At 36.5% G+C, this 23,043-nt stretch overlaps 3 protein-coding genes across 7 annotated transcripts; all 3 read left to right on the forward strand.

Annotated features, from left to right (window-relative positions):
• Positions 1-476: 476 nt before the first annotated feature.
• LOC118053473 (BURP domain protein RD22-like) lies at positions 477-2,350 on the forward strand. 2 transcript variants are annotated; one of them, XM_073409742.1, is made up of 4 exons: positions 477-648; positions 784-889; positions 1,044-2,032; positions 2,215-2,350. In XM_073409742.1, exons 1-4 carry the CDS (start codon positions 610-612, stop codon positions 2,302-2,304), a joined length of 1,224 nt encoding a protein of 407 aa, XP_073265843.1. In that variant the 5' UTR covers positions 477-609; the 3' UTR covers positions 2,305-2,350. The 2 variants fall into 2 exon arrangements, with proteins under 2 accessions (XP_073265843.1, XP_034920633.1); XM_035064742.2 differs by having other exon boundaries at positions 482-648; positions 1,044-2,218.
• Positions 2,351-8,367: 6,017 nt separating this feature from the next.
• LOC118053472 (protein ANTI-SILENCING 1) lies at positions 8,368-16,558 on the forward strand. 4 transcript variants are annotated; one of them, XM_073410118.1, is made up of 14 exons: positions 8,369-8,767; positions 9,630-10,030; positions 11,146-11,314; positions 11,415-11,485; positions 11,855-12,238; positions 12,681-12,707; positions 13,113-13,205; positions 13,425-13,503; positions 13,686-13,776; positions 14,187-14,292; positions 14,410-14,526; positions 14,672-14,801; positions 15,290-15,593; positions 16,109-16,557. In XM_073410118.1, exons 2-12 carry the CDS (start codon positions 9,686-9,688, stop codon positions 14,720-14,722), a joined length of 1,533 nt encoding a protein of 510 aa, XP_073266219.1. In that variant the 5' UTR covers positions 8,369-8,767; positions 9,630-9,685; the 3' UTR covers positions 14,723-14,801; positions 15,290-15,593; positions 16,109-16,557. The 4 variants fall into 4 exon arrangements, with proteins under 4 accessions (XP_034920629.1, XP_073266218.1, XP_034920631.1 ...); XM_035064738.2 differs by having other exon boundaries at positions 8,368-8,767; positions 11,415-12,238; positions 16,109-16,558; XM_073410117.1 differs by having other exon boundaries at positions 8,368-8,767; positions 11,415-12,238; positions 16,261-16,558.
• Positions 16,559-17,863: 1,305 nt separating this feature from the next.
• Positions 17,864-22,588, forward strand: LOC118053471 (protein ALTERED PHOSPHATE STARVATION RESPONSE 1). The gene is made up of 4 exons (XM_035064736.2): positions 17,864-19,227; positions 19,995-20,170; positions 20,471-20,694; positions 21,574-22,588. The coding sequence occupies exons 1-4, from the start codon at positions 18,135-18,137 to the stop codon at positions 22,370-22,372; spliced, it is 2,292 nt and encodes a 763-aa protein (XP_034920627.1). The 5' UTR covers positions 17,864-18,134; the 3' UTR covers positions 22,373-22,588.
• Positions 22,589-23,043: the final 455 nt, after the last annotated feature.

Consider the following 23,043-nt stretch of genomic DNA (forward strand, 5'->3'; position numbering starts at 1 on the left):
ATTTTAAACAAAAATAATTTGAAAAACGAGTTGTGATGCAAAAAGAAGAACTTACGAACATTTTGAATAATATAATCATGGAAGATGGGCAGTCTCTACCCCTCTACTTCCCCCATTAATATGGTGGTTGCTTGTTAAAATCAAGCTAAAAGTCTATGCAAATAAGACTGCTCCACATCATTTTTTTTTAATGCAATGAACATCAACCGACAATGACGTCCAAAACACGACGAGCCATTCTGTCTCCATGTTTGCAGAGAGTGAGTTTACATTTCCAAAAGCAAAATCTAAACCAATTATCACTCGCTGATTTCTTCTTGTAATCTTCACCCTCACACGAAGAGTCCATCGCCTCTTGTTCTTGTTACATCTGTCACGTTTGCATTTAAGTGAGTGGCCCAGGGGCAGTTGCAAGTTATTAAGCTGGCTAGCTGCCAAGGTAGGTGACGAGTTCCTTCAAACTGAAGCAGCCTCCTTGGTCCTCAGAAATCTCTCTATAAATTTTGCAAACAACGTGCTATCTCCTACAATATCAGCGCTTAGCTTTCTGTTCTTTTCTCTCATTGTAATACCTACCTAGTTTTCTGTTGCACGATTAAGAGACTAAAAATGGAGTTCCATCTTACACACATTCTTGCTTTCCTTTCTGTACGCTTCTGAATCTTCACTTGTTTTAACACATTAGAGATTCGTGTTTCGGATGGTTTTCTCTGTTTCCAGTTCTACACTTACTTTCCTATTTATTATCTAATGAAAGTCTGTATTTACCTTTATTTATTGCAGTTTGCACTTGTGGCAAGCCACGCTGCCTTGCCACCTGAACTTTACTGGAACTCTGTGCTGCCTAACACTCCTATGCCAAAATCTGTCAGAGATCTTCTACACCCAGGTGAGAATTTAAGAACAGAACTACTCTCTAACGAACTCTTGTTTTTTTTTTTTTGGCAACACTCTTTAATAACTTGAATGAAACTTCTGCTAGCTTTTTTTGCTGTGTCTAAGGTAAAGCAAAGCACTTCTAATTGATGTCACTAAAATTGCAGACTTGGTGGAAGACAAAAGCACTTCTGTTGCTGTAGGGAAGGGTGGTGTAAATGTTGATGCAGGAAAAGGGAAGCCAGGGGGCACTGCTGTTAATGTAGGAAAGGGTGGTGTGAATGTTGATGCAGGGAAAGGAAAGCCTGGAGGAACCAATGTAAATGTAGGAAAGGGTGGTGTGAATGTTGATGCTGGGAAAGGAAAGCCAGGGAAGAGAACCGATGCTGGTGTTGGCAAAGGCGGAGTATCTGTGCGCGCAGGGCACAAGGGCAAGCCCGTAATTGTTGGGGTACGCCCAGGGCCAGGCCCGTTCAGCTACGTTTATGCTGCAACTGAGACTCAACTCCATGATGACCCAACTGTAGCCCTTTTTTTCTTGGAGAAAGACATGCATCCAGGCAAAATTATGAACATGCAATTCACTGAAAACACTAACACAGCAACTTTCTTACCACGTCAAGTTGCCGATTCAATACCCTTTTCATCTGACAAATTGCCAGAAATCTACAGTGAGTTTTCAGTGAAACCTGGATCAATGGAAGCTGCGGAGATGGAGAATACAATCAAGGAATGTGAAAGCCCTGGAATTAAAGGAGAGGAGAAATACTGCGCGACCTCACTAGAGTCAATGATTGACTTCAGCACTTCCAAATTAGGAAAGAAAGTTCTGGCAATCTCCACAGAAGTGGACAACCAAACCAAGATGCAGAAGTATACAATTAAGACCGGAGTAAAGAAGATGGCAGGAGACAAGTCTGTAGTGTGCCACAAGCAGAACTATGCATATTCCGTCTTCTACTGCCATGCAACGCAAACCACGAGGGCTTACACGGTTCCCTTGGAGGGTGATGATGGAACAAAGGCTAAAGCTGTAGCAGTGTGCCACACAGATACGTCAGCATGGAACCCAAAGCATTTGGCTTTCCAGGTGCTCAACGTTAAGCCAGGAACTGTACCAGTCTGCCATTTCCTTCCTCAGGATCATGTTGTGTGGGTTTCCAACTAGAAGTTTGCAATCTGCAGTCCTGTCATTTCCTTCTCATCAGTCAACAGTATAGTTGAAACTGGAATGTTATTAAGTTATGATCTATTTGTTTTTATAATAATAATGTACCTAAAAACGCACTATATATGTGTTCAATGTGATTTGTAGGATTCAATGTATTTTATTATTAGCTTTTATGGCTCTTGTTCTTCCCTGGATTGTGGAGGTATAAGTATTTCTACTTCTTCATTAATTCAGCTGTCTCTATTATAAAAAGCTAAATAGATCAATAAGAAATAATAAAATTGTTTTTAGTATTTAGCTGTAGCTCTATTATTTATCTTTTCAATTCCTCTTTTTTATTTGTTTTTGTATTTATTTCCAACAAATTTAGTATCAGAGCTATAATTTTTTACTCTTTCTTGTATTATAAAAAGCTGAATAGAACAACAAGCAATTTGAGCTTGTTTGACAGTATGGTTGTGGTTGCTTTTCAAATAACTTTTCATACCAAAATACATGCCAAAGATGTTTTTTAATTTTTTAAAAATAATTTTTGACATCAACACATCAAAATGATTTGAAAACACTAAAAACATATTAATTTGAAGTTAATAAAAAAATAAAAAAATTTCAAATTTTTTCAAAAACGCTTTTGAAATGCAGAAATAAACAACAAGCCCTAAAATTGCTTCTAGTATTGAGCTGCAGCTCTACTATTTATCCTTTCAATTCCTTCTTATTTGTTTCTGCTTTTATTTTCAACATATTTAATATCAGAGCTATTTGGTTTTTATGGCTTCTTCATCTAGCATTTTTATCACAACAGAGAGCCATGAAACTCATATGGAAGAGCAGGAGAAAGTCAAAATCACAACAGAGGCAGAAGTAGGAGCAAAGGAAGAGGAAGAGCGAATTTTCAACCAAGAGTAGGCAGTCATTCCTGTTGCTCTATTTGCAAGGGAACTAGCCATGAAACTCGAGATTGTTTCTTTAAGTATACCAAATGTAAAAATTCCATTCATTCTGTTAAAAACTGCTGACATAAAGATAAGGAAAATGGCTATGAAGAGAACAAGAGCCGTAAAAGCAAATAATGAATAAATACATTGAATCATTACAAATTACATTCAACACTTCCTTTTAATTTGTAATCTTCAAAAACTCTTTGAATTACTGAAACTTCTTAGCTAGAACAGTTTTTGTGATAATATTTTTGGAGATTGAATCATCTTATACAGGTTCTTCGTTGGTAAAAAGAATTGAATCCAAATTGATCAAAGCTCTTGAATCTCTTAAGAGGTGGCTCGTGGCTTGGCAATCACAACCTTCATGTTTGAATTTTGGCTTCTAGTTTGTTGGTTTATCATGAAGTTTACAACATGTTACCTATGTCCATGGTTTTTTTAAATGATCATATCATGGTGATCTTATGTCCATCACGGTTCTTTCATATGCCATGGGTTAAAAACAACACTTCTTGTCATGCTTGACTTTAGAAGAAAAAAACTTCTCAAATAGATAGCAGTAGATTCCTGTTAGGAATATGCCATCGAAGCTCATCCAAACTCTTGTTCAAACCAGCTAAGAACATGTAAGCAATACTTTTAAGCAAGGTTGTCAATTCCATTCCAGTAAGTGTTTCGCTTTTTCAATTGGAATGGTATGTTTCAGTTTCGGAGTGTTTTGGCGTGCCGTTTCGTGGTTGTACTGTTCATATATATATATATATATATTCAACAAACATAATTCAAATTCAAGATAAATTAATTATAAATTATGCAATACAAACACAATGTCAAACAAATGTAATTTCAAAATTTAAAATATTTCTAAATAGTCAAGATTAAATAGATCTTTAACTTAAAGTAATTCAACTTAAATAAAATATCAAAATATTATGAAAGTAAAATGTTTTAACAAAAATATTTTAAATATAAAGTTAGGTCAATGTTATCAAGTGGCTAATGGAATCTAAAGCATCCCTTGTTTTACTCAAATTCCTACAAAGTATAAACATAAAAAAAAAAAAAAAACATGAATATATACCATATATATTAGTGATAAATCTAATTTTAAAAAATCAATATTATTTTTAATAAAAATAGTAATAATAATTTTCAACATTATTATTAATATCATTGCTATTGAAAATAGTAATGAAAAAGAGCTTTTTATAATCGGGTGGTTTAATTAATGAAATTAAGTAAAGTTCAATTTGATTCGATGACTTTTCAAGAGCGAAACGAACGGAACGAAATTGCCACCTTGCTTTTAAGATACAGATGATAAGCATAAAAACATAAGCTGCAAAAAAGTCGTGGGATTGGAAAGTGTGCCATACCTAATAGCTCGTCCTACAACCTGTGCAATCACCATGTCAATGAAGTTGGTTGACTTTAAAAAAAGTTGGTTGACTTTGTAGCTCATTTATATGATGAATTTATTACTTGGGGACATAAAGCCTTCAGTTATTCCAAACATAGTGTCATTTGGATGAAGACAGCAACCAGACTGCAAGATAAAAAATCAAGACAAATTTCAGATAAAAGTAAGGGAGGAGTGGCCCCACATGCTGGTTACAGATACAAAGAATCAAATCCACCTGAAATATTGCTTGCATTAATAGGACCCTTCTCACAAGTACTGTCCATATTATTCCTACTTCAATTTTCTCTGGTATCAATGATCCTGTCATTGTTCTCAGTTCCATCATCATTCTGTCCTAACCTAATTGGACAGAGAGGATTGTGCCTTTGCATTATTCTTATGATCGCCATTCTGTCCTAATTGGACAGGGTACTGTAGAATTTTCAGCACCAGCGTTGAATTGAATCAGACCATTTGAGCTTCCTTCTGCAGCAATTACCAATCCAACGCTGACTCTGTTTGTTAATTTGTGTTATCCAGTTCCCAGAGTAACTTTACCAGAATTCTTGCTACCTTCTATGAACAGCATATATGAAGTGTGATCTCTTTGGTCCTAATGCAAAACAATAATGGAATCATCCCCAAACAAGGTACCTGCAGTTCCTTGCTCAACAAGATTTTCAGGAGCGTTGGATAATAAAGGCGGAGAAAACTGCGGAACACTGAATCCGAGTGATTTGAAAGCTGCGAAAGCAAAAACCCTGCCTCTTCTGCTTTGTCCATTACAATTTTGTGCGCACCATTCTTGATTTTCTTTGCAATTCCCTATTGCATGCGTCTTTGTGACCCTCTGCAGCCATTTCATCAACTTGTCTAAGTCACAATAAATCCAAATATTTGATAAATGAATCTATAAATGCATGCTACACAACAGAGACAACAATTACAGAAGGCAGGCCAGTAGGACACACAAATTCTCTATCAGAAGGCATGTACTAGGCACATTATGGTACATGTCAGAAAAGTTCCATTACAAGTATGTTATTAAGCATGAGGTACTTAGCTTTAGATCAGAAATCCATGGATGAATAACGACTAAGAATGAAACCCTACCCCCAAAATTCTAGGCACCAAAACCTAAAAACTACATGTTAAACCATAAAATCCTAAACCCACAAACCTATGCTGAATATACAACCACAAACTCTGAAAACAAACATTCACACAATCTGAACCAAGAATTTGTTTCTTATACACCATCAAGAAACATACAGTTTTCCTCTCTAAGAAACCCGTCAGTTATTAATTAATAAGCCTAAAGCATGCAAGAATTTTCTAGAATTTGTTGTCGCTTGGCATGATGGTCATATAACTGTGATTCTTTCTTCCCAACATAAAAAGTATCGAACCTCTCAAAGTAGGAAAAAAATATGTGATAAATGAATTCTGTAACAGTCACAAAATTATCTCAGATAAAAGCAGAAATCACATGTAGCTTACACTAAGGGAAGTCTTTGGTTAGGACATTTAAAATTTCTAAGCTCACCTTGTGCAGTCCATGATGAAGATTCAGTAAGTGCTTTGCCTATTTCGGGATTAGATGCTTCAGCTATAGCTTGAGGTGAACGCAACCCTGCTTTATAGAGTTTCCTTGCTCAAGAACCTTACAAATGAAATAATGAAAATAATGGTTATCTCTGGAGTATTAACCAGGAACTTTGAAACATCAACAAAATGACACGTAACTATTATGACTTTGTGTTGAGGAATCAATGTCCTTAACATATGGAATGTTAGCCAGCTCCACAATCTCTGCTCACTCCAAATGAAACACAATTTTGGAACTTCACAACCAGGCCCTCGAGATCATGGCATCCAAGTATTTAACAAAACCACAGATGCAAACCTTCCAGCATTTTCTTGTAATTAAGGATTGAACCATGCCTCTAGCAACTTTAAAAGTTTCACAAACCTCGGGTACCGTGCTTCCTTTATGCCAGAATTTAAATAATGTTTATTCAGCAAAGCAGGGAAACGGGAAAAAAAGAAGAAGAAGAAGAAACAGCATGTATTAGAAAGCAAAAGCGACCACAACCCATGATAAAGAAATATTAGGTATCATATCCAGGTAACCATGAGAAAAACTAAGCAGACTACTGGATAAATATACTTTTTCTGGATGAAAAAAGTAGCCAAGAATGCATATTCTTAATGCATGCAATGTACACGTAGTATTTTATGCCAACGCACACGAAACAAACACGAAAGATCGATGAGCTCAAAAAGATGTGGATATAGAAGACTATACTTGGTTCACTAAGTCAGTGTTGCTAATCAGATTGAAGGAAAGAAAGGAAAAGGATGAAACACCTGCACAAGTCTTGACAAGATGATCAGAGCAACATGAAATCGATCTTTTGCTCACCCTAATTGTCTGTTCATCTGAAGTCACACTTTTGTTGATAACCCCAGATCGGTTTTCATACTTGCTAGCACACAAGCCTTTCGTATATATTATCTATTGATCTGTTTAATTAAATTGAACATATGTGCTCCATGTGCCATCCGCATCAAAAATGTTTCTGAAACTCCAACTCGATTTCCAACAGACTTCATACCATTAAATTGGAAAAGAAAAAGGTGAGATATTTAAAGCATTATTAAAAAAGTCAGAGAAAAGATCAATTGACCGTGAAAATCTATAGTAACCAGTAACCAAGCCTATGTGTTGAACTTGTATTGCTTTCAAGCATTAGAATGCTAGCTAAGAAGCTCCATAAAAGTTACAACTTCACTCCAACAAAAGGATGGTGTATATTTTTATGACCCAACTGATAATACTAATAAGATTCATCAGTAGAAGAAACTACTTTATGATAAAAAAAAATATCTCAAATCAGCAGCTTGGAAGACATGATTTACCGTCGAATGCTGGGTGTGCACTGTTTATAGGAAAATCAAAAGGTTACGCATCATTTTTGTTGCTCTAAGTAAGAATATGATTTCTCTTAATTCTGCTTGGGGACTTGGTGAGATAATTAGTAAATTCAAGCATGTTTGTTAACTTTACGAATGTCATCAGAACTTTAAGAGTTTAAAATATTTCCCCAAGTGTAAATAGAGTGTTGGTTCAAACTGTGAAGTCTCCTTGACAATTATCAAAGGGAAAATGAGTTAACTAACTAAAAAGCATCTAATGAAAAAACCGTATTCTCCTCCAGCTTCTTCCTTCGCCGCCTTGGAATTAAACTCTCAGCCACAAGACGACGCCATCCAAAATCCGCCATTATCCATGCGCCGCCTCTAACTCTCTTTTTTTAAAATCTTATTTAGCAAATGACCCTATCATCCCCAATGAAACTCAAGAATTACAAAATAATAAATTCTAGAAGATTAAAGTTCTAAATCGAAGGGCAAACTTTTTTAATTTGAAGGGCAATGGTATAATTTAACTATGTTTAAATCAAGCAAAATATCAAAAAGCCCTTGAATAATATTTTTTTTAGCCTAAGTTAAATTAATAATTTTACTCTTTAAAAAAAATAAAACGAAGCCATAATAATTTTTTATTTCAATAAATTATGAAGCATACAAAAATGGAAATTAATAATTAATTTTTTTGATAATGAACAATAGTTTTGAAGATTTCAAAATGGAAAGGCGAGCAAATAATTGAAAAAAAAAATTGGTATTATTTTTTTTAATTATTTCAACTTGAGATCTAGTGAACCAAGACTCTGGCCTAGATCAAGTTAAAAATATTTGATTAGATCTAATTGAGCCGGTCAAATTCAATTTGACTTTTTTATTTTTTAAATAACATTGCTTTGAATTTTATTTTTTTAAAAAAAAAAACTCCTGTGGATTTAACAACTCAGCATTATAGTGTCAATATCAAAAAATTTAAATCATGAAAATCTAAGTGAAATATTACCAAACGTATAGGGACTAAAGTATAAATCACGTAGCTCTTTCAATTACTAGCTGTGAGGCACCAGGCAGGAGCCCGTTCATGTTCTGGCGCCTGCATCAAATCAAACCACCAAACTAGAATAAAAAAAGAAAATAAAACAGAGAAAAATCGAAAATAAAATCAAGCGCGTTTTCGCTAGGGTTTTCAGTTTTCACAGAGAAACGAAAACCACTCTCTCTCTCCCAGTCTCCTTCTTCTTCTTCAAGTTTTTTTCCCGGCGAATTCCTTGTCTGATTTGTCACCATCACTGCGCTTTTGAGCGAGAAGACGCCTTACTTCGTGTGCTAAACAGCACCACTTGCTTTCCCTGGAACATACAATACACAGTTGGACTTCAGGTTCCGTTTCCTTTTGAAAATCTTTCGATGATCACGTAATCTGGAGTTCGAGAAAAGCACATGGTTCGTTTTTTGTCGATATCATTTTGTTTCACATGAATTTAGTCGACGATTTTTATTTTATGTATGTGGAAGGAGTTTTTTTTTTTTACTTTATTTTCTGTTCATATACATGAATATAGTGTTATTTTGCATACTTTTGCTCTTGTTTTGGTGCCAAGCTTGTTTAATTATACATAAATACAGAGTGTTACTGTGGCATTAGTATGCCATTATAAATTTAGGGTTTCTAGGGTTAATTTTTGTTTTGATAATGTAAAAAATCACAGAACACTTAGGTATTTTACAATGCTGCTGTTTTTTATACCATAACAGCATTTCATTTCATCAAAAGAAGGGGGCAAAACCCTAAGATTGATTTTGGAAAAAAAAAAAGAAAAAAAAGGGAGGGTTGCGGCATTCATGAGTAGATAGTTAAGTTGCTGATAGCTTACAGTTGAAAGTGAAATGTTATTTACCCGTAAAATTGCAATTATGTGTTATAATCTCTGTCAAAGTTTTTGTGTCTTCAGAATGCTTAGATTTTTAGTTAGATAAGCTAATAAACCAATTTATGCATCATCACGGGGCTAACTAACTCTGCATGATTAATCTTGATGAATAAACTACCTGTGGATTGTGAATGCTAATACATTATGCGTGTGTTTATAGATGTCACTTGATTGGTATTTACGTATAGGACTAGCTATTTACTGGTTCCACCTTAGTAAGGTTTGGTTTAGAAATAATTCAAGTGTTTTTACCTCCTATTGTCCTCATGACGATCTATTTAAATTACTTTAGCTATCTTCTGATGTTGCTCTAACTTTCTTGCTTATTTCTGAAATGTTTTTCCCCTTTTCTGCTTTTTTTTTTTTTTTTCCAGCTTGGTTCTACACGTTTTACTGAATTCAAAAATCTGGAATATCCTGTTATTTGAGTATGGTAGAAGCAAAAAAAGTTGAGAACATTGAATTTAAGTGGGGTAAACAGAGAGGAGTTGGTGGGAAAAAGAAAGATGTAAAATTTTATGAATCTTTCTCCTATGATCATGTGGAGTATGCTCTATATGATTCTGTTTACATGTACGAGGAAGGTGAGACAGAGCCTTATATTGCGAAGCTCATGAAGATATGGGAGAATGCTGACAAGACAAAGAAAGTGAAGGTTCTATGGTTTTTCTGTCCTCGTGAGATTTCCAATTATCTTGGAGATGAGAAGACTCCTGAGAATGAATTGTTTTTGGCATCTGGTGAAGGTGTAGGCAGCACAAATGTTAATCCTTTGGTAATTAATTTTAAATTATAACTTCCTTTAATATAACTCTTGGCTTGTTGTTAGTGACTTATTATATGACTTTAATGACATATTGTTTGGTAATTAATTTTAAACTATAACTTCCTTTAATATAACTTTTGGCTTGTTGGTAGTGACTTATTATGACTTTAATGACATTGTTTGGATGACATATAGTTCTTGCTGGGGGAGTGGGGAAGCCTAGTGTAAATTTTGCAATACAATTGATATTGGAATAACATTATGTTTAATACATTAGAACGAACACATATAAATATGTGCTGTGTGTTAAAGTTGTACAAGGAGTGCTTTCATAACAGCATACTCATCTGGTAACCTCACAAGTGCTAAACTAAGCTGAATGGGTCTCATAGCGCAAAATAAAAACTGAAAACCAGAGGGCTGTATATTTGCAAAGAGAGAAAAAATAGGGTGCCATAAGTTAGCAAAAGTAGCAGCCAGGCATGCTTTTAATTTTCTTTAAATTTTCTGGACCCTTTGTTGCTCGGATTCATCATTTACCTTGGTGGTATCAGTGTCAACATAACATAAAACACACACTGGTCGATTATCTGTATTGGACTTGTGAAAAACTTCAGGCATGACATCTTTGAGGGGCCTTGCCTGCTCTCACCATGAGGGGGAGAGAGAGAAAAGGCACCATCAGTTATTTTTTTAACTTTAGGTTTCTTTGATTATGTTGGACATACAGCAGTCCTCTGTTTTTTGTTTGGATTGTATTACTTAGGTTCTTTGGGCCTTTTCAAGGAAAATAACCCAATGTGTTCTTAAAAAAATTGTATTGTTTTCAATACTTACACTTTTAATTACTTCTGTTTTATTCTTAATTCATAGTCAAATCTTCAAGAGGTCCTTCTAGTATGTTATGTGGTCCACTGACAATCATGCATATAAACTTTAATGCTTTTGAAAAGAAATGAAACATTGTTATTTCTTAGTGCCTTGAAACATTGATTTGATTTTTTTTACTGAAATTTAGAAATCTTCTTGCTGGACTTCAACTTCTTATTGTTTTTTGAAATGGAAACATAGCTGGTGCTTTTGAGGTACTAGTAGTCATCTTAATTTCTCATGCATCAAACCAGGAAGCAATTGCTGGAAAATGCAATGTGGTATGCAGTTCAAAGGATAGTAGGAATCGGCAACCATCAGATGAAGAACTTCAAGAGGCTGACTTTGTTTTTTATCGTACATTTGATGTTGGGAACTGTAGGATCTTGGATAAGATAGATGACAAAATTGCTGGGATTGAAGGTATGTGCTTTTTTGCCTTCAATTCTCCTGTACTCTTATCTGATCAGTTGCTGGATGCTCATTGAATTCTGTATGTTTGCTGTGTCTTCAATTGCTGCAGTGAAGTTCTTATTGAACAGAGTGGGTAATCAGAGTTCCAGTGGTGTTCCAAAACTTGATTCAAACAAGAAAGTAAGTGGAAATATTGTGGCTACTAATGACACGAGGATTTTGACCAGGACAGAATCTTATCTTGGAGAGAAGGCTACTTCTAGTTCACGTGTAGAGTTTAATGAAGTGACTAAATTAAATGATCGGCTGGTAGATAATTCTGGTGAGATGGCAAGTTCAAGCTCTAAAGTTGAGCAAATTTCAGACATAAAACCTTCATTGGCCAACCAGAAATCTTCACCAGGAGAAAATTCTGCATCTAATTTAGGGTTAGGTGAAATGACTAAAGATAATAAAAAGGAAGGCATACCAAGTGACATCATCGCTTCAAGTTCTAAAGATTATGTTGGCTGGAGTGAAAGTAAAGTTGATAAAGTCTTTGCTTATCAGGTTCTAGTTGAAGAGAAAGTAAAAGTTGCCAAAGACTCTGGTGACTTAGATGACCGACCATCTAAGAAAGCAAAGCTTGATGATTTGGCAAAAGCATCTTATGATAACAAGGTGACAGGTGTGCAGAAAGTAAGTCATGATTCCAATGGCAGCAACTCCAAGTCTGTAGCCCAAACAACCCCTGCTTCTGAATATAAATCAAAATCTAATCCCACTAAAGATCATCATGAAAACAACAGCGGCCTTTCCAAGAGGCCAAAGCCTGATGAGAAGCTTACTAGACTTGCTAATGGCAAGTTTCCTGAAGCATCTCTAAGACAGCCTTCAGAGGAGGGCAGTAAAACTAACTGCCAAATACGGGAAGTCACTCGCAGGCCAGAAGCTGTAAGTTGCATTGCCAGGAGTCTTTTTTTACCTTTATTTATTAATGTCTTTTGTTGAATAGCCTTTGTGTTGCACTACCATTTACTTAGCAGCAATACTTTCTATTAAGAAAAATTAACACAAAAGTGAAGGACTGGAAGGATAGGAGAGGGTAAGAGTACTAATGTTGAACGAAGAAAAGATGGAAGATGAAAAAAGGGTGGTTTTTAGACAAATTATAAACTATATATGTTTGTGATTTGGATTACAGCAACAGGAATGATGTGTTCAAGCCTCATTGATTTCCTGAATTCCTTCATTTTTAGCTCATCGATGTCTTATACTCCCTGCTTTTTATTGTGCTCATTGATCTCTTATAGTGCTTGTTTTGTTGTTGTTGATGAGAAACTTTTGGTGAAAATGATATTTAATACTTGCATCTTTGATATTGATATGTTGACAGGATAGAAGCAAGTGGTTTAGGGGACTTGTAAGTATTCTTTCTCAATCTTGCTGTGTTTCCTGATTTCAAGTGATTTATTAATCTCAATTAACTAAGTATTTATTGTTGACATTTTGCTTTCAAAAACTCTAAAGGACCAATGAAACAATGTTGTTTAATCAACATTTGCCGATACTCTTTAAAGATGTAGGATTCAATGCCCATTGGCCACAAAATCTGATGTTGGCCGCATGCTCATCCTGGAGTCATATGGGCTGTCCCATATAGGGAGGCTCTAGCCCTGGGGATGGGCTAGTTGGGCCAAAGACCCATCATAAAAACAAAGAGTGATTTTTAACGCAGGCACTGTCGCAGAATGTTGATGTCATTAGAAACAAGTGAAAATGGGACCCATTAGACTAATTTTTGAATTGCCTTGTATATTCCTACCAGCCATGGGAAGAAAGAATGCTAACTGCTCACGAGCAAGAAACTCTTGTCCTGCTACAGAATCTGGATCCGTCTTATACTTCAGCAGAAGTAGAGGTGATTCTAATTCTAGAATACATTTTCTTTACTAGTTTTATGTTCTTCATTCATTTGTGCTTCACATCACAACTGCATTGTAGTAAAACACTTCCTGTGTAGTTTTCCTACAGTATATGCTTGCTATCATTATTTTCTTTCATGTTCCATGTAGTGGTTGCTGCCCGGTACTGTTCCTTAGATTGTGTTGAGGCTCATAATTTAATTGCTATGGATCAGGATATCATTTGGCATGCCTTCAAGCAAAGTTGCACTGTGAAGATGATTCAAAGGACTGCACTTGCCAGCCCTCACTCTGGTACAAATGAAAGTGGCCAATCACTCGTTAAATATCATAAATTTGTTAAGCAAGCACAGTTTTCTTTTGTGTTCATATGTGTGTGTGTTGGGGGAGGGGTGTTGTTCTGTACATGGTCCCTTCTGTTGTAAAAAGAATTACCTATTACTGGACTTTGATTTTTTGAGTTGTTTATGCTACAGGTCAGGCTTTTGTTATATTCCAAAAAAGGGAAGTAGCAGAGATGGCAGTTGCAAAATTAGATGAAGGTTGTTTAATGCTATCAAATGGGAGGTATGGTTTCACCCTATTTTAGCACCGGTGCACATCAATTAAATATTTCCTGCTCAGAGGTTATACTTTACCAGTAGAAATTCCGGCCAAAGCCTTCCAGTTTTATCAATATTATTGCCCCCCTCAACTGAAAAATTATGAAGTCAAGCCCCAAACTATCTTGCATGTTAGTACTTGGGACAATAGAGCATCTCCCTCGTGGCCTCTATACTTTCCCCCCCAGTCATCTATTGTTTTCCCTTTCTCATGTTGAGATTGTAGCCCTTTTGCCTGGCTAACCTTGTTTTACAGTATGGCATTGTACTGCATCAATGTGTTGCTGCTCAGTTTGCACTGTTCCACATGGGTAAAGATGATCAGCTGGTAGATAATGCTGCTGCTTATCCTTCTATTCATATTCATTTTTGCAGGCCTGTGGTTGGCAGCATCGCTGCTCCTTGTTTCCCAGGAAAGCAGTCAACCTTTTTTGGTCATCTTGTTATCAATAAACTTAGAACCCACAAGCAGCGTGAGATGGTACATTTTATTCATGCTTTAACCATGCTTGCACACACTGCAGACAATACTCAGGTGGATAAACTTTTGTTTTGTTGCTCCCCCGCCTGTTGTGATTAAATTATGTTTTCTGCTCAGAAAGAAGCAGTATCTACTTCACATTGTTCTCAGCCCAATACACTTGAGTATGAAATGGCAATGGATTGGTGCCTACTACAAGAAAGATCAGATCTAGCTTTGAGAAAGCTACGCCAGGTCTCTATAATTAATTCAACTAATGCTCTTGATTTGATAATCTCTGGGTTTTTAATATCAGCTAGAATGCTGTCATTTTTTTATTTCTGTTTAGTATTGTTTTTTGTTTTCTTTGTTGAATTGGGTATGTTGATTCTTTTTCCAGCAACAAAGGCAAGAGTTGAGAAAACTTTGGGTTACTTTGAAGTGTAAATGAACTGTACTGTTCTCAGTGTAGTAGCTCTTCTGGACACTTTTTGGAGAAAAGGGCAGGCTAAAAGAATTGCTCCTTTTGGGTAAGCACTTCCAACACAGAAACATTGTGCCTTCCAGCTATCCTTTTAGTTCATGTGAATATATAGGACCATTTGTAAGTTTTCAGACCTTGCTCATGAATTTTTAATTTTCCATTTTCAAAAAAAAATTAAAAAAATATATACTCTTTTAGAGGCGAGTCCCTAGATGGACTTAAATTCCGTCAATCATCAGAAGTCAAAGGGGAGAGCTTGTGCTGTCTGGGTTTGTCTCTATTAATGAGTTTGGTGGCACTTCCTTTCATCAACTTCTGTATGTGTTGGACTCGCTTCCTTGCCCACCTCCACAGTCATAGCTCAAGTCTTATTCAATTGCATGTCCACAAATATGCAAGTTTGTAGCAGGAAAAACATTGAAAAATCCCCCCCCCCCAAGCTCTTTTCTTTAGTTCCTGTATGTTATTGATCATTGCATTTGACAAGGGTGATTATTGAATTCTGAAATGCTTTTCTTGGTGATCTATTTTCAGAATAGAAGGAATGTATATGTAGAAAGCCGGAGCTCCACTGATTAGATAACAAGACACTATTTTTGTTGGGCGGCAGTATATACGTCAGGTGGATCAGATTTTGGGCGGGCGTCGTTAGAACTTGGAGATCAGGTCCTTTTCACATCTACTTGGCTGGCTGATTCATCTGGTTGGACTACGTATGGCTGATGTAAATATAATCCATTCGATTAGTTACCTTTACCAGCCAGGAGTTTTGTAAGTTTCTCCTGCCGTTTTTTCTCTGGCGGCTGGATTTCACGGTGGTAAAGTCGTGTTTGAGAAGGTGATAAAAGTTGATTTTTAAAGTATTTTTTTATTTAAAAATGTATTAAAATAATATTTTTTTATTTTTAAAATTTTATTTTTAATATTAATATATTAAAATAATTTAAAAATACTAAAACTATAAAATAACAATAAAAAAAAAAAAAAAAAAACAGTTTCAACCCAATGTAAGTCTTCTTTCCACTTTCATGCTGGGTGCAGGTCACTCATTTTAAGAAAAAGAAAAAAAATTGATGTATAGTTCAAGTATTTTAAAATATATAATTTAAATAAAAATTTATATATGATTTAAGCATTTTAAAATATATTATTTAAGCATCTAATTTTGCAAAATGTTTTATAAATAACAATATTTTTGCAATATCATTTAATTGTTTTAATTATCGCCATTTTTATTACTTCCTTTAATGATGTCGTCGATCGACGCCATCGCTACCTTTACTTTCAGTTTCACCTTCTCTTACCTTAATTTCTATCGCTACTACAGCGATTAAACACGCACGCATCATGTAGGTTAATGAGAATATCAGAAGCCAAAACAGCATCAAGCATTGCAAAAGAAAAGAAAGAAATCTAATCTTAGCATTGATCAAACAAACTCGGTAGCTAGCACAGCACTAACTGAAGGGATTTTCACCTAATCTCACCGATCAAACAAATTGCAGCTGAAGGGGGCATGCTTGTGATTGTCATGTTCAAAGCCTCTCATCACTCCCCTACAAAATGAATGACCTATCCGTCATCAATGCAAATTGTTGGTGAATGACTTGCTCTTTCCAGTAGCTGAGCACAACTTTCTGTATTGGAATTCCTGTGAGCTAAGATGGTAGAGAGAAGGGCGAGATGTTGGGTCATGCTCTTGCTGAGGGGATGATTTTTTTTAGAGAAAGAAAGAGAGTGGGGGGCGAGTGAGACGAACAGATGGAGATGGAGAGGGTTGAGAAGAGTCACTTAATAGTTTTTTGTTAATTTTATTAAACTCAGTAAACTCAGTCTGAATTTGCCGAGTTTACTGAGTTTGATTAATTTTGATCAAATTTGCTAGTTTTTGAATTTTCTATCTGATTTCACTTAATATATTTATTTTGACTTGTAAAATCATATGATCTTATGAGTCAACTCGTGAATTTAACACCTATGACTCAGTTCATTAGCAAGTGACTTCATGAGCTAATGTAAGTCTTCCGTCCACTAGCATATCATGCATGATTTTATCTGAGGTCACTCAGTACATTACCAAGCGACTTCATGAGCTAAACTAATTGGCATCTTGAAATTCGCTGTTCTTTTTCTATTTTTTTCACTGGTTCATTACTCTAAATTGCTAGATTTTCCCGGGAAGAACAATAGCATGTTGGTCTGTGAGGGATTATCACATGGTCCTGGCCCGGCGAACGTGGCCAACCATCCGTACAATAAATTAAAATTATATTGGTCTGTCAACAGATCTGGTTCATGTTAAAAAAATTCGTCAGCCTGGATGGATGACTAGGCATAGATTGCTAAGGTTTCGATTCGATGCCATTGTGGAACAGAAGCGAGGGAGCTGTTCTTTACTGTTTCTTTTAAGAGTTACTGTAGAAAATTCAGTGGAGATGGTTTAGGTTTAGGCAGCATTACTCTTAACGTCTCCACTCTCGGTGGCTGGGTGAAAAAACATTTTATTGGTCGCGGTTTAATTGATGTTGACCTTTGTACGACCAATCAAGCTAAAACTTGTGCCCTTGCGGTCTATTAGACCCTTGTTTCTTCAAGAGCAGACATTTCAATTATGCATCAGCTACCCTGTGGCCGAAAGCTTGAGGCTGTCGTTTTCACCTTGAACAGAAAACGTGAATTTGAAGGGGTTTTTGTTCTTTTTTTTTTTAATTTAAAAAAAGAATTGTATCAGTCCATCCATTGCCATCATTTCCAGAAGCTGAATCTTTTTGAGTTTTTATTGAGTAGTTTGATTAGGCATGGATGTTAATAGAAGAAGGCCTTGAATAATATTTTTCAAATTAGACTCTTGACCAGGCAATTAATATTTTTCAAATTGAACAACATAAAAGTCACCGATTCTACATGGATACAGTTCGAAAAACGCAATTCTCGGCACAAGGATTTTGCAGGTTTCCATCTCTGGGCTAGATTGTTTGCTTTAGGGGTGAGAGAGATTGCTCATAAATCATATGGTCCGGCGAGCATTCTCTGTCTGCACATCATCTAATCCTCGCAAAACGACATAGTTTCCACCTTAAAAAATGTGACCGTTAGTTTAAATACAAAACAAGCGCACCTGCTCCTCCAAACCCAGCGAGTACACCCCTTTTCCCTACTCTCCCGAGTGCCCAAAAACACACAACAAGAAAGAAAAACTCTCGTCTCTTCTCCGCACACCATTCGCACTTCACACTTACCTCTCTCTGTTCATCCTTGTCAGTATCGATATCTCCCTCTGTCTGGCTGTCTTAACATGCTCTCCTCCACTATCATCAAGAACCCTTAACTTTTTACTTCCTTTTAACCTCATCTGTTATTGAATCCTGCTTGAACTGTGATGGGGTGTGCACAGTCAAAGGTGGATAACGAAGAATCAGTTTCAAGATGCAAAGAGCGGAAAATCTTGATGAAAGAAGCGGTGGCAGCAAGAAATGCTTTTGCTGCTGGTCATTCAGGCTATGCTATTTATTTAAAGAATACTGGTGCTGCTTTGAGTGATTATGGCCATGGAGAAGCTAATCATGATTCTCCGTTTGAACAGCCTTCTTCCCAACCGCCGCCTCCCCCCCCTCCTCCCCCTCCGCCGCCTCCGTCGTCGATGGACAATCTTCCCCCACCTCCGCCACCGCTTCCTAACTTTTCTCCCAGTCCGATTAAGAGGGCTATGAGTATGCCTGATATAGTGATGAACGGGAAGCAGATGGGTGATTCTGATGTGATTGCGGAGGAGGAGGAAGAGGAGGAGGAGGAGGTGCAGGAGTTGCGGAATAGGAGTTTGAGTAGAAAGAATAAGGATTATGAAAATAGTGAGAAGGTTTCGCAGCGGGGCCAACAGAATAATGGGGGTGTGGGGCCAGGGGAGGAGGATACGCGTCCGAGGACCCCACCAAGGACGGTGGAGAGTCATTCCTCGGTGATGCCGCCGATGCCGGAGGCGAAGAACATGGCCTGGGATTATTTCTTTATGACGGATAATATGCCGGGTTCGTCCTTGGATCCTGAGGAGGATGTGAGTAGGAATGGGGGTAATTTTGGGAATGCTGAGAATGCCGGTGTTGGGTTTGCTGGGGTTGGGGATTTGAGGGGTGGGATAGAGGGTGGTGGTGGTGGTGGTGAGATTGATGAGGTGGAGCCAAAGACGCCGGAGAAGGCGGGGGAGAAGATGGATCCTGTGTTGGAAGAGGTGGAGGAAGGGATTGTGGAGAAGAAGGAAAGGAAGCAAATGGAGCATTCAAAAACGGCACCACCAGAGTTTAGTGCGTTGAATTTGACGGGGAGAAAAGGGGGGTCTGTTCCTAGTGTGAATTTGATGCAGGTTTTGAACAAAATTGATGATCATTTCTTAAAAGCATCGGAGAGTGCACAAGATGTTTGTAAGATGCTTGAGGCCACTCGCTTGCATTACCATTCTAATTTTGCCGACAATCGAGGTATAATTGCCTTCCCTTGGTTGCTTGTGTTTGAATTTTTTGTTTACTAAATGTTGTGTTTTGGCTCTTTATGTTTTTAATTGTAATTTCTTGCATGCTTGAGGTTGAAGTTGCTTGTTGGGGGCCATCAAATTTGCAATCTTTTTTATAATGAAAGTTTCTAAAATGTGTATGCTTGTTGTGTGTGGAAAATTGAAGCTGAAAGCATTTGTGCTTTTATTTAATGATATAAAATTTGTAATCATTTTGGTTTTTTTTTTTTTTTGGTTAATAACGGGTGTTTGAGCTAACTTATGTGAATGTCAACTAATCCCCTGAGACTTTGAAGATAATAATCATGTAAGTCTTACATGAGATTTGTGGCACTCGAATAAGTAATTTTTAAGGAGCAAACTTAGGACTTGATCAATTGAGCTATACCCTTCAGGATTTCATTTTGAATTTGATATTCTGAATGACAGTATCTGCTTTTTACCCTAATTGGACTTTGTTATGCCATCTTCATCTGTTGTGGAAGCTTCTTTTGAGAACCTCAGATTTCTTATTGCTTTTATTGGTTCTCTCTTATCAAAAGCAAAAACAAAAAATGTTAACAGGAAAATTATGCAATCCTGATGTGCTGTACCTAGAAAGATCTGTTGTTCTTCTTTAGAAGTTGTAATCATAAGATTATTCTGCTAAGATATTTTCTTGATATTTTAGCTTGCCTGTGGTAGATGTTTTGTTTTTGTTGATATTGTTTGCTGATATGGTATTAACATTTGCAGGACATATTGATCATTCTGCTAGGGTTATGCGTGTTATCACCTGGAATAGGTCATTCAAAGGTGAGCCTAGGGCTGAAGGTGGAAAGGATGAACTTGATACTGAAGATTATGAAACTCACGCAACTGTTTTGGATAAGTTGTTGGCATGGGAAAAGAAACTCTATGATGAAGTGAAGGTAGATTGCATCAATTGATTTTGGCTGTTTGCGTTCCATGTTGAGTTTGGCATCCCAGCTATTGGTTATTCTGCTTATCTTATCAGAAAATGTTCACTTTCCTTCTATGATTAGATTAAAAGCTTACAGTTTCTAAACAGACTTTTATAGATGCTTGACACGTTCTTGTAAATCTTAGCAATGGTGTGAAGCCGGATCTTTCTTTCTTTTGTTTCCATTTTTTTCTGGGGAAATGCTCAAGTCATTTTGCCTTTTTCATGCACTGGGTCTTAATTAAGTTTGTTGCTCAATGTTGATTAGCAAGGGGAGCTTATGAAGCTTGAGTACAGGAAGAAGGTTGCTTTGCTAAATAAGCAGAAGAAACGTGGTGCTAGTTCTGAATCCTTGGAGAAAACAAAAGCAGCTGTGAGTCATTTGCATACAAGATATATAGTTGACATGCAATCCATGGACTCAACTGTGGCAGAAGTGAATCAAATACGTGATCAGCAGCTGTATCCAAAACTTGTTTATCTTGTTGACGGGTAAGTATTTTTTGGAAAAGATTGGAAGTTTTAAAATAAACTTTTGCTCGCTCTATGCTTTGTTCTCCCAACAAGAGTGTTGTATGGAGTGGAGTGAAAGTTTGACACTTACAAACTGTTTGGTGAACTAGATCAAAATCTGGATTTGAATATGTTCCTTTTAATCATTAGGATTGGGGTTGGATTTATCCCATGCTGAAATATAGATGTTAAATGCTGAACCACACATGAATTTGCCCATTGAGTTGTCGTTCTATAGCGCAATCTAATGTCAAAAGTAGGCAACAATAGGTGGCGCATGCCCATTTGATTTGTATTGTCTGTGTTTCTGAAGAAAAATTAGATTAACCATCACATTGGCTACATGCAGCTTCTTCCTTTTATTTTCCCCCCAGTATGCCATGGGTAATTATCGCAATCTTTGGGTATTCTTTGCTTTTTTCATTTCTTATGTTGTTACAGCAATAACATTAAGTCTCAGTTTCCCTTAGCTGTCTGAAAATTAGTATTTTTAAGGGAAAATTAGCATGACCATCCTATAGTTTAGTCAATTTTACACTTAACCTTTGTGTTTTGAAAAATTACAGTTTACATCCTAAACTTTATTACGCGCGTAACAGTTTGAATCTAAATCATCATATAGTTTAGTTTATTTTACACTCACTGTAAACTGCACTTTTTTTAAACACGGAGGATAAGTGTAGAAACATCTAAACTATAAAATGATCAGGGTAATTTTCTCCTTTTTTAATCATGGGAGATTGATTTCATGGAGCACCGCACCCAACAAAAACTGTTAAGTAATACCATAATTTCAAGAATGATATCATATTATTTCTCCTCTTGCATACTTGTTAAACTTTGAATGCAATGCCGCAGGATGGCGAAAATGTGGGCAAGTATGTGCATGCATCATGACAGCCAACTGAATATTGTTACAGACCTTAAATCCCTTGATGTCAACCATGCTATCAAGGAAACATCCAAACACCATCATGAGCGCACAATCCAACTTTGGAAAGTTGTCCAAGGATGGCATTCACAATTCGAAAAGCTTGTGACCCACCAGAAGCAATACATTCACACTCTCACTAGTTGGTTAAAGCTAAATCTGATCCCCATTGAAAGCAGCTTAAAAGAGAGAACATCATCTCCACCGAGAGCCCAGAACCCCCCTATCCAAGCCCTTCTCCATTCATGGCATGACAATCTGGAAAAGCTTCCAGATGATCTTGCCAAATCTGCAATCTTATCATTTGCAGCTGTGATAGAAACCATAGTACACCATCAGGAAGAAGAGATGAAGCTAAAGGAGAAGTGTGAGGAAACCAGGAAGGAACTTTTGCGCAAGAACCAGGCATTTGAGGAATGGCACCAAAAATACATGCAGCGGAGAACCCCTGACGGAACAGATGCTGATAGAGGTGAAGACACAAACCCCAATCCTGTCTCCGAGAGGCAGTTGGCAGTAGAGAGTTTAAATATTAGGCTGAAGGAGGAACTAGAAGCTCACCAGAAACATTGCCTTCAGGTAAGAGAGAAATCAGTTGGAAGTCTCAAACTTCGCTTGCCTGAACTGTTCCGCGCCATGTCAGACTATGCTCGTGCCTGTTCTGATTCTTATGAGAAACTAAAGTCCATCACACACTCGCAGAATTCAAATCACAGTCACGCATAATGATGTAAGCTTCCTTTAGTTAGTAAAATTACTATTTTAAGTTAATCCTTAGCCAGATGTACATTTTCTACGAGACAGTCAGGTCTTGTTGTGATTGGCTACTGTTATTTTGCAACTTTTGTGAAGAAAAATTGGTTTTATATTCCTCCAAATTCATGCTTCCATGCACCGAGGAAGGGGTGATCCTGCATAAGATCGCTGGTTATTTCTTGTTTATTTGTATCTGGTGGTTTATTCGAAGGACGTATGGTTAGCCTAGTTGGAGGTTTTAGGGAATAATGATGATATTGTAATTAACTTGAAGACATTTACTTCTTTTGACTTTCTACTAATTGCAAGATGAAAGAATTATCATCTTTTGGTCAAACTTTTGTTTCTCTACAAGGCAGCAAGGATTTAGGATTAGGGCGATCATAAAGAAGAGGAAGATGGGTGTCGAAAGAGTTTGTAATTTTTATTTAATTTATTAACAACTCTAATAATTAGAAAAATAAAATATAAATACTAAAACACTAATTAAAACAAACAATTGAGTTTTTAATTCAATAAATAAAATATCTAATAGTAGCTAAATCAAGATCAAAAAATAAGTCTAATTAAAAAATTTCATCTAAAAATTTATATAAATTAAATAAAAAAAATAAGCTAAAATCAGATATCTCAATAATTTA

Source organism: Populus alba, chromosome 6 (genome assembly GCF_005239225.2).
Source record: "Populus alba chromosome 6, ASM523922v2, whole genome shotgun sequence".
Classification (NCBI taxonomy): domain Eukaryota; kingdom Viridiplantae; phylum Streptophyta; class Magnoliopsida; order Malpighiales; family Salicaceae; genus Populus; species Populus alba.